We start from the raw sequence: 11,427 nt of genomic DNA, 5'->3' as shown, positions 1-11,427 counted from the left end.
CCATCTATCCAGCATTTATCCAGACAAACGTATAAGCAGGTTCTAGATCAGATCAAGCCTGAACTCTCCCTAGAAGCTAAAAATGACTAAACTGAGACCATCGTACTTTGGTCACACTATGGACTTTTCTGCACTTGGATCTCATCCTTGGTTTTATCAGAGTTTGCTTGCGACACAATACCTTGCCTTCATCTCTGGTTATAACCACACCCGTTTATCCCGGGACAAGTGTGAGGCAAAACCGGGGTGACCTCAATGTAATACGGAAACAAAAAAATTGTTTTTGTTCAGTCGCACAGTCGAGTCCGACTCTTCGCGACCCCATGGACCAGATCCCACCAGGCCTTCCTGTCTTCCGCCATCCTCTGAAGTTGGCTCAATTTCATGTTCGTTGCATCGATGACACTGTCTAACCATCTCATCCTTTGCCGTCCCCGTCTTCTTTGAAAAATACCCCGAGATAATTACAGGGGTAAACTCGAGTGTATTATAGAATGTAAAAATACCCCAAGAATTACAGGGGTGAACTCGAGTGTAGTGCAGAATGTAAGTTCGGGGACAGGGTTGAACCAGGACTTAAGGTCTAGCACGGAATCACCTCACAAGAGTCACTGGAAAAGGCAATGATGCTATGAAAAGCGGAAAGCAGCAGAAAAAGAGGAAGACCCAACATGAGAGGGATTGCCTCAACCAAGGAAGCGACGGCCTTCAGTTTGCAAGACCTGAGCAAGGCTGTTAATGACAGGGACTTTTGGAGGTCACTAATTTACAGAGTCGCCATAAGTAGGAAGCAGCTTGAAGGCACTCAACACACACACATCCAGCATTCAACTGGCTAGCCAGATGCCACTAGGAAGCCTAAAAAAGAGAGAGATGGCACAGAGGCCACATCACTCCATCACTGCTGCCCATCTGGCACTCAGAATAGGGTTTTGAACCTCCTGGTGGTACCTGAAGATCTTCTGCTATTACAACAGCTCTCCAGATGGCCAAGATGGCCACTCTGGAGGGTGGACTCCACAGCACGCCTGAACACTGGAGGGTGCTACATCACTCTAAAGGTGTACAGGTGTTATCTCCTTGAATGAGATGCCTCTTCGTCTTAACTTGGAAGCTGCCCTCTGAACTCTCCCCCCCCTCCCTCCCCATTTTCACGTGGCCTTCCATGGGGACACATGTTTCTGCAGGTCTATCCTGTAGATACAATGCCCTCACTCTCCCACACACATGATGCCGAACAAGCTGGCCATTTGTGATAGGGAAAGTACACTTTAGATTAGGCTTCTTTCTCTTCTTTTGACTGCAACCTGAACTGAATCTACTTGAATAAATGTAAGTTTTTGTTGTTGTTCAGTCGCACCGTCGAGTCCGTCTCTTCGCGACCCCATGGACCAGATCCCGCCAGGCCCTCCTGTCTTCTGCTGTCCTCTGTAAGTAAGAAATGTAAGTTTACCTTTCTGCAATATACGTCTTGGGAGATTGATTTGCTGCTCTCAGTATCACGCTTCTACGACAGGGCGTATATTAGCCTGCTATATTAGCCAGGTATCCCAACAGGGTGTCCATTAGAGTGCCCTGACTACTTCAGCAGAGTGATCTTGGTGCAGCAAACAGTCTAGAAAGGTGTAGTCTGGTTGGCAAGTCTGTTCTGCTAACTTATGAACTAAACAAAGAATGGCCTTGTTACCACTGCTTATCACAAACCTCTCAAAGGCAGCCAGGATCTTATTTTTCTTTATTTATTTATTTTATTCAATTTATCTCCTGCCCTCCCTGCGTAGCAGGCTCAGGGTGGGTTATACATCAGCTCCCCTCAGCCCCATAGCCAGATTTTTTTTTGTTAGGGGGTGCAAATTGGACCTGCTGGCGGGGGTGGGGGGGTGAACTTACTGTCATCACTTGTATCTCCATCCACGTGGCGGCTTGCTCTGGAGAACTCTGATGGCAGCCTGAGCCACGGGGAGACTTGAACTCAAGTCCCCCCCATAGCTCAGGCCCCCATCGGAGGGGAGGAAGACTGTGTGACCTCACCAGGTCTTCCTGCTTCCACAGCGGGCTTCTGAAAGTTTGAGAAGCTGGCTGCTGAAGCAGGAAGACCCGGTGAGGCCATATGGAGGCCACCCTCTCCCTCCCCTCTTGCTTGGTCACAGCTGGAAGCGGGGAAACCCAGAGAGGCCATGTGGCAACCACAGCCAATCAGGATGGGAGGAAGAGGTGTGGCCTTGCTGGATCTCCCTGTTTCCACAGCCAGCTTCTCAAACTTTGAGAAGGTGGCTGCAGAAGCAGGAAGACACAGCAAGGTGGCCCCTCTCCCTCCCCTCCTGCTGGATCCCCGCCTGCAGAGGCTGGGTAGATTTGTGGGGGTGTCACCCTCATCAGTTCCTCCCTCCTGGTGGCTAAAGACCCGGCTCCCCTAAGCCCCACCATGGGGAAAGCAAAACAAAAATGTACTCACGAAAAGGAGTGGGGAGGCAGGAGGTGGAGAAGAGAAACTGAAGTAAAAAATGATCTAAGCTACTTTTCACCCAACCATCAGCTCAACAGCTAGTGAAGACTATGTTAAGAAGAAGAAGAGAAGAGAAGAAGAGATTGGATTTATACCCCACCCTTCACTTGGAGTCTCAGAGCAGCTTACAAACTCCTTTCCCTTCCCCTCCCCACAACAGACACCCTGTGAGGTGGGTGGGGCTGAGAGAGCTCTGACACAAACTGCTCTTTTTCAAGGACAGCTGTGCCAGAGCTTGTGACTGACCCCAAGGTCACATCAGCAGGTGCACGTGGAGGAGTGGGGAATCAAACCCGGTTCTCCCAGATTAGAGTCCGCACACTTAACCACTACACCAAACTGGCTCTCAAGGCTAGGGTTGCCAACCTTCAGGTGGGGCCTGGAGATTTCCCAGAATTACAGCTGATCCCCAAACAACAGTGATCAGTTCCCTTAAAGGCAATGGAACTTTTGGTGGTTGGAGTTTACGGCATTGTGTCCTGTGGTGGTCTCCCCTCTCCAAACCTCATCCTTCCCGGGCACCACCCCCAAATCTCCTGGAATTTCCCAAGCCCAAGTTGGCAGCCGTAATTACCTCTCTGCTATGGGAGCTACTGAGAGGGAAGGTGGCCTGGTATAGCCGGATCTCATCAAATCTTGGAAGCTAAGTGGGTTTGGTACTTGGATGGGAGACCACCAAGGAAGATTCTGCAGAGGAAGGCAATGGCAGACCGCTTCACTTGCCTGGGAGGGGGATTAGCTACCTGATGTCCCTATAAAAGAATAAGTACACAACACTGCACTTTTCAAAATTTTCTTCTGCAACACTGTGTACCCCCCCATCCTCCTGCCAGTTGCTAGGGCACCTTGCTCAAGGCATGTACACAGTGCAGGTTTACAGTCCTTGTCCGCTGTGTGAGGTAAAGGACATGGAAGTGTTTTGATGCAGTCAAATCAAATCAAATATTTATCAGCATCCAGGGCTATTTTTGGGCAGGAACGCACAGGAACGGAGTTCCGGCTGGCTCCCAAGTTGGCCACGCCCAGCAGGAACTCATTAGCATAATAGGCCACACCCAATAGCAGGAACTCATCAGGATTGGCTACATTAGGGGTGTATGGCCTAACATGCAAAGGAGTTCCTGCTACAAAAAAAGCCATGGGTTTTGACAACAAACAAGGTAAACAGAATAAGAAGGGAAATGTGGGTGTGGCTGGATGACCACACTTCTGGTAACATGGGGGTGTGGCCTAATGTACTAATGAGTGGTGCTGTCAGGGGTGTGGCCCTTTATGCTAATGAGCTTTGCTGTTGGGTGTGGCCTATTACGCTAATGAATTCCTGCTGGGCTTTTTCTACAAAAAGAGCCCTGTCAGCATCCAAGTTTGAAGAAGGGCAGGGCAGCCTGGCAACCAGTTGGGCACGGAGGATGCCAGTGTAGGGTGGCCATTCCCCAGGTCCAGGCAAGTAATACCCTGGTTTGGGGGGCTTCTCCCTGCCACTGGCCAGCTGACCGGCAAGGGACAGTGATGTCCCCAACACTCTGATATCACACTTCTCTGTAGCCTTCCTCTCTCTGTTTAGGATTACACTTCTTTGCGTGCCCGCACTCATCTAATGCTTAACTCCCCCCATAAGGAAGGCTCCATGGTCATCAGTGTCATCAGGACTTTAAGTGGAAGAAGGGAGCAGCAGCAAAGCTGCTGGTGGGTGGGGCAGAGCCAGGGTAACCATGAAGAAGAGAAGAGATTGGATTGATATCCTGCCCTTCACTCGGAGTCTTAAAGTGGCTTACAGACTCCATTCCCTTCCCCTCCCCATAACAGACACCCTGTGAGGTAGGTGGGGCCGAGAGAGCTCTGACAGAAACTGCTCTTTTTCAAGAACAGCTCTTATCAGAACTATAGCTTGCGAAGGTCATCCAGCAGCTGCGAGTGGAGGAGTGGAGAATCAAACCCGGTTCTCCCAGATTAGAGTCTGCGCACTTAGCCACTACACCAAATTGGCTCTCTGCAGTGAGGTCTGACTGGCCTGCCTATGAGGGAAAAGTACGTCCCCTCTCACTCCCGGAACACTCCCCAGATCCCCCCACCAGCAAGTTGAAGGGACCTAGCAACCCTAAGCCGGCGGCAATGGTGTGACATCACATCTGGGAAACCGGGAAGTGACATCAGTCCTCTCTAGGAATCACCAAAAACTCTATGGCTTTACAATACAGCTTCTGCAGATTTCTAGAGAGGCATGACATTATTTAAGGGAAGGGGCCTGATGGCTTTTTGGTCCTCCTGCTGCACTGAGTGGCAGTGAGAAATAGGAGCTGGGGGCAGAAGACTGCTGCTATTTAGTTCCATTGAGTTGCACCCCGTGGTGATGTCAGGCACATCTCTCTGTACCTCTATTCCCTGTCTTATTTCATTTTGTAGGGCAATACACAAATAATAATTTTAAAATTTCCAAAAGGCAGATTCAAGTGCTGCTTTCAGGAAGTGTAAGCAAGTTAGACATCCCATTCCAGGACAATATCACATCTCTATGCTAATTGCCACCAAGAACCATCTGACTCGCTCAAAGCGACTGCAAACAGTTTTGCTTCTGCAAACAAAGCAAGCCGAATTTATGCTTTCTGCTAACCACTCATTCACATGTCGCTAATGCGCAAAAATGGATTAACCCCTGTCACAATGCTTAGCCTCTGCCGTTCTCTATGCGGTTTAATGGAATGCTCATAAATTGAACATTTTAAAGAGCTTAATTTCATGGTGCCTAATGGAAACATTCATTTCAGTGTTAACAGTCAACATAAATAATAAAGACCGCATCATATGCCGTTCCGTTCATTCCGAAAACAAACGGAATGGTGGCAATGCAAGAAATCCACATTTGCCCACCTATTAATCACTGCTATAGGGTTGCCAGCCAACTGCTGGCAACCAGAGGGAGGCTTGAGGATATGGGGACATGCAAAATGACCCTCTAGGTTCAACTGAAACTCTATGGCAGGGGCCCCCAACAGGGCGTCTGTGGCTGCCATGGTGCCTAAGACATCTTTCCTGGCATTTGCCAATTGTTTTTAGAAAGTTAACAGGACCCGTTGGGCCCTAAGACCAGTCAGACCCTAGCAAAGCTTCTTATTGGCCACTGGACATCTGATTGGCTATGCAGAGTGTAATGTATTCAGATGCTGCCCTGAATGCATTAGGAGGTATGTAAATCCTCCCATAGAGAAGCCATGCAAAGCTTCAAGCTTCGGCAGGGATTCGCGCCGAAAAGTATTGTGGCCAATCAGATTTGAATGTATGTAAGCGGGACCGCTTATGATTGGTCGTTCATGCACACAACCTGATAGGTTGGTTTAATGTACAGTAGGTGTGGCTACATTAGCCCGGAATGTTTAAATACCGAGCAGCGAAATGGACAAGCTGTTCGGGCTATGAGGAGTTGTACCGTGTCAGAAGAAGTCGATTGAAGAGCTGAATAAACCTGAGTTTTCTGAAATCACTCTCTGACTATTTTGTTAAGTACGGACTTAACAATTGGCGACGAAGGTGGGATCCAGGAGCGGGTAGGCAGCCCCGCTGGTCCCGACCCAACGACGGACAACCAAGAGCAGCAGCTCGCCGTGGCAGAGCAGCGACAGGCACCACAAGCACCGGTGGCAGCGATCGCAGCTATGGCCAATAGCCCGAAGTTCGAGGCATTCGAACCAGCGACCGAGGACTGGGACGCCTACCTGCTGAGGTTCGGGTTCCACCTTGAAGCGAACGACATCACTACGGAGGAGGGTCCACATGAAGGCACTGGCCCGTGGTTATGTGTGGTGGCCCGGGCTTGATGCGGAAATCGAGGATTGGGTCAGAGTGTGTGAGCCCTGTCAGCAGGCTAGGCCTGAGCCGTCAACCGCCACTCCGCAGCGTTGGGAGTCGGCGGGAAAACCTTGGTCGAGGCTCCACCTAGATTTTGCGGGGCCAGTTCAGGGACAAATGTTCCTTATTATTGTTGATGCGTATACGAAATGGTTGGAGGTTGCGCACATGCATTCCACCACTTCCGGGTCTGTCATCAATGTGCTGCGGCGCCTGTTTGCGACCCATGGTATACCCGATGTATTGGTCAGTGATAACGGGACGCAATTTACATCTATGGAGTTTGAAAAATTTCTGGCTGATAACGGAATCAGGCAGATTACATCGGCCCCATTCCACCCGGCTTCGAATGGCCAGGCGGAAAGAATGGTAAGAACCACCAAAGAAGCACTGAGTAAATTGGTTTATGGTGACTGGGGGGTAAAGCTAGCTTCGTTCTTGCTCAGACAGCATGTTACCCCTTGTTCAGCAACTGGCCGCAGTCCGGCCGAAATGCTGATGGGCCGGAGGCTGGCAACCCTATTAGATAGGTTGCACCCGGACCTGAAGTACCTTAAACCACCACAGCAGAGTGAACAAACGAAGGTACGCATATATGAGAAAGATGACAAGGTGTATGCGAGAAATTATGCCAGTGGTCACTTGTGGCTCCCAGCCACTATTGTTGAAACTGTTGGGTCCAGAATGTATGTGGTACGACTTGCTGATGGTCGCAAGTGGCGTAGGCACATAGACCAGTTGAGGCAACGGTGGGCGACTGACCGACCCAACGCGTTGCCAACTGAGTCAATAGACCCCGAGGACCTTCCGAGACCTCCCCTGGCGGCGAGTGCTGACGGGCCTGAGGGCATCAGCACTGTTCCAGAGGCAGGGCAGACCCCTACTCTCGAACCGAACGTAACGGATGGAAGTGTTCCTGACTCTGCGGTCCCAGAGTCGAACGAAGTGCCACTGACGGAGATGTGCCCTGAGCCTAGTCCACCTAGGAGGTCTCAGAGAACGAGAAGAGCACCTTCCTACCTAAGTGATTATGATTGTTCGTAGTTGTTTTTGCTTAGGGGGGAGGGATTTGTAATGTATTCAGATGCTGCCCTGAATGCATTAGGAGGTATGTGAATCCTCCCATAGAGAAGCCATGCAAAGCTTCAAGCTTCGGCAGGGATTCGCGCCGAAAAGTATTGTGGCCAATCAGATTTGAATGTTTGTAAGCGGGACCGCTTATGATTGGTCGTTCATGCACACAACCTGATAGGTTGGTTTAATGTACAGTAGGTGTGGCTACATTAGCCCGGAGTGTTTAAATACCGAGCAGCTGAAATGGACAAGCTGTTCGGGCTATGAGGAGTTGTACCGTGTCAGAAGAAGTCGATTGAAGAGCTGAATAAACTTGAGTTTTGCTGAATCACTCTCTGCCTATTATTGTTAAGCACGGACTTAACAATTGGCGACGAGGATGGGATCCAGGAGCGGGTAGGCAGCCCCGCTGGTCCCGACCCAACGACGGACAACCAAGAGCAGCAGCTCGCCGTGGCAGAGCAGCGACAGGCACCACCAGCACCGGTGGCAGCGATCGCAGCTATGGCCAATAGCCCGAAGTTCGAGGCATTCGAACCAGCGACCGAGGACTGGGACGCCTACCTGCTGAGGTTCGGGTTCCACCTCGAAGCGAACGACATCACCACGGAGGAGAAGAAGCGAGCCACCCTCCTGAGCTCTTGTGGCAAGAGCGTGTTCGATGTCGCCAGGTCTCTGGTGGCACCAGCGGACATCGGAACAGTGCCGTTCAAAGAGCTGACGGAGAAGTTGAAGGCACACTTCTCCCCGCAACCGTCGGAGATCGCTAGCCGGCACGCGTTCTTCAAGAGGAACCAAGCGCCCAACGAGACGGTGTCCGATTTTGTAGCGGCTCTACGTAAAGCGGCCAGACCGTGTAACTTCGCCGACGTAGAGGAGGCCCTGCGAGACAGGCTGGTGTGTGGCATGCGGGACGAGCGGCTTCAGCAGCGCCTGTTCGCAAAGGCGAAATTGACCTGGGCCGACGCCTACAATGAAGCCATCGCAGCGGAGACAGCGGACAAATCGACCCGTGAGGTGCGTCAGCGTCTGGCTGCAACAGAGCTTCGCGTTCACCACCAGGGGTCCGAAGGAGAGCGTGAGGGCGCGGCTGAAGACGTCTGCGCTGTGAAAGGGCCTACGAACCAGTGGACCCAAGTGAGGACTTCGCCCACTCCTCCTTGCACCGGCTGTGGCGGCAAGCACTCCAGAGAAAGCTGCTGGACCAAGGACGTCGACTGCAGAGCATGCGGAAGGCGGGGCCACATCGCTCGTGCTTGCAGAGCGCCAAAAGTTTCAACGCCCTCAAACAAGCCCAGGTAGCAACGTTCCCGAGCCGCACAGCATGAAACCAGCTGCCAGGTCGTACGATCAAGCGCACCTTCGGTCCAACGAATCGGAGGCACAGGCAAGATCAACGTGACGGTCCATCTAGACGGCGTTCCGTGCGGTGTGGAGGTCGACTCGGGATCGTCGGTGACCGTGATTTCGTCCAAGTCGTGGCAGCAGTTGTTCCCCACCAGGAGTCGTCGCCGGCTGAAGCCAGCAGACACACAAGTGTCCGACTTCCAGGGCAAGCGTATACCTCTGGCAGGGAGGGATACGTTTGAAGTTGAGTTTAAGGGGAAGCGGGCGACCCTTTCATTGTTGGTGGCTGAGGGGAACAGAGTGAATTTGCTGGGGCTTGACTGGTTTGAACCGTTGGGAATTGCTATTTCTGGCATTAATAGTGTAACGAAGAATAAATGGGCTGTACTGTATAAGGAATTTACTGATGTGTTTGGGGGTGGCCTGGGAAAATATACGGGACCCCCAGTAGCGTTTGAACTTGATCCTGCCGTGAGGCCAGTTCGCCTCAAGTATAGGAAGGTTCCTATTCCTCTTAAGCCCAGAATTGAAGCAGAGCTGGACAAGCTCATCGAGCAGGGCGTGTTAGAGCCAGTTCCCTTCAGTCGGTGGGAGACCCCCATTGTGACCCCTGTTAAGCCGGACGGGTCAGTACGCATCTGTGCTGACTACAAATGCACCATAAATCGGGCATTGCAGCAGCACTCGTACCCAGTACCGGTAATTAGCCATGTCTTGGCATCGTTGGGGGGGGGGGAAGTTTTTGCGAAGTTCGACTTGGCCCAGGCTTACCAGCAGCTCCCCGTGACCAAGGAAGCTGCTGAGGCACAGACCATTGTAACACACAGGGGGGCGTTCAAAGTAAACAGGCTCCAATTTGGTGTGAACGTGGCCCCAGGGATTTTTCAGGGCCTCATGGAAGGGCTGTTGAGGGGGGTACCAGGGACAGTCCCTTATTTTAATGACGTTCTCATTGCTGGGAGATCCGATGAGGAACTTATGCACAGGGTCAGAGAAGTGCTCAAGCGTTTCCGTAAGGCCGGATTGAAAGTAAAACAATCCAAATGTTTGATAGGGGTGGATAGCGTGGAATTCCTGGGGTTCAGAGTGGACCAAAATGGCGTACACCCCACAGACGAGAAGGTGAGAGCTATCAAAAATGCCCCTTGCCCCATGAATAAAAAAGAGCTGCAAGCCTTCCTCGGGCTGCTCAATTTTTATCACGCCTTTCTCCCCCACAAGGCGTCCGTGGCGGCACCTTTACATGCGCTCCTTCACAAGGACGCAAAATGGCGGTGGGGTGCTGAACAAAAAAAGGCGTTTGAAGGGGTGAAATCATTGTTGTCATCAAATGCAGTGTTGACCCATTACGATGACCAGAAATTGTTGGTCTTGGCCGCAGATGCCTCTCCTTATGGGGTGGGGGCGGTATTGAGTCATGTACTGGAAGACGGACGGGAGGCCCCCGTCGCGTTTTACTCAAGGTCGCTATCTGAAGCTGAGAAGAACTATGCTCAAATAGACAAAGAGGGACTGGCGCTGGTATCAGCAGTTAAAAATTTCACGATTTCTTGTATGGCAGACATTTCCTACTTGTGACGGACCACAAGCCGCTGCTTGGAATCTTTGCCCCGGACCGGCAACTTCCAAATATAATGTCTGCCAGAATGCTCCGTTGGGCCTTGTTTTTGTCGGCCTATGACTATGACCTGGAGCACCGGCCGGGCAAGGCCATCGGACATGCGGACGCATTAAGTCGTTGCCCGCTGCCCGGCCGAGATTTGGACCCTGCGCCAACGGCCTCTGTGTTGGCCATCGAAGAACTGCCGCAAGCACCCATCACCTCCAAGGACATTGCCGCTGCGTCGGCTAAGGACAGTGTAATTGCGAGAGTTCTTAACTGGGTTTGGAGGGGGTGGCCGATGGGTGCTATGGAGCCGGAATTTCGCATGTACAAAGCGCGCCAAAACGAGCTGTCTGTGTCTAAGGGCTGTTTACTGTGGGGAAACCGGGTGGTGGTGCCTCACTGCCTCAGACAAAAAGTGCTGAAATCACTCCATGAGGGCCATCCAGGCATGGTCCACATGAAGGCACTGGCCCGTGGTTATGTGTGGTGGCCCGGGCTTGATGCGGAAATCGAGGATTGGGTCAGAGTGTGTGAGCCCTGTCAGCAGGCTAGGCCTGAGCCGTCAACCGCCACTCCGCAGCGTTGGGAGTCGGCGGGAAAACCTTGGTCGAGGCTCCACCTAGATTTTGCGGGGCCAGTTCAGGGACAAATGTTCCTTATTATTGTTGATGCGTATACGAAATGGTTGGAGGTTGCGCACATGCATTCCACCACTTCCGGGTCTGTCATCAATGTGCTGCGGCGCCTGTTTGCGACCCATGGTATACCCGATGTATTGGTCAGTGATAACGGGACGCAATTTACATCTATGGAGTTTGAAAAATTTCTGGCTGATAACGGAATCAGGCAGATTACATCGGCCCCATTCCACCCGGCTTCGAATGGCCAGGCGGAAAGAATGGTAAGAACCACCAAAGAAGCACTGAGTAAATTGGTTTATGGTGACTGGGGGGTAAAGCTAGCTTCGTTCTTGCTCAGACAGCATGTTACCCCTTGTTCAGCAACTGGCCGCAGTCCGGCCGAAATGCTGATGGGCCGGAGGCTGGCAACC

At 51.8% G+C, this 11,427-nt stretch overlaps 1 protein-coding gene across 1 annotated transcript; it reads left to right on the top strand.

Annotated features, from left to right (window-relative positions):
- Positions 1-8,329: 8,329 nt before the first annotated feature.
- Positions 8,330-10,824, top strand: LOC107110344 (uncharacterized protein K02A2.6-like; the record flags this gene model as incomplete). The annotated part of the gene is given in 3 exon segments (XM_015411123.1): positions 8,330-8,560; positions 8,819-10,301; positions 10,304-10,824. Coding segments are annotated over 3 exon segments (2,235 nt in total), but the record flags the coding sequence as incomplete, so codon positions are not given.
- Positions 10,825-11,427: the final 603 nt, after the last annotated feature.

The sequence above is a fragment of the Gekko japonicus genome, unplaced genomic scaffold, assembly GCF_001447785.1.
Source record: "Gekko japonicus isolate JY-2015 unplaced genomic scaffold, Gekko_japonicus_V1.1 scaffold741, whole genome shotgun sequence".
In the NCBI taxonomy this organism is placed as follows: Eukaryota; Metazoa; Chordata; class Lepidosauria; order Squamata; family Gekkonidae; genus Gekko; species Gekko japonicus.
Note: the sequence above shows the minus strand (reverse complement) of the source record. Positions and strands in the feature narration are given on the sequence as shown.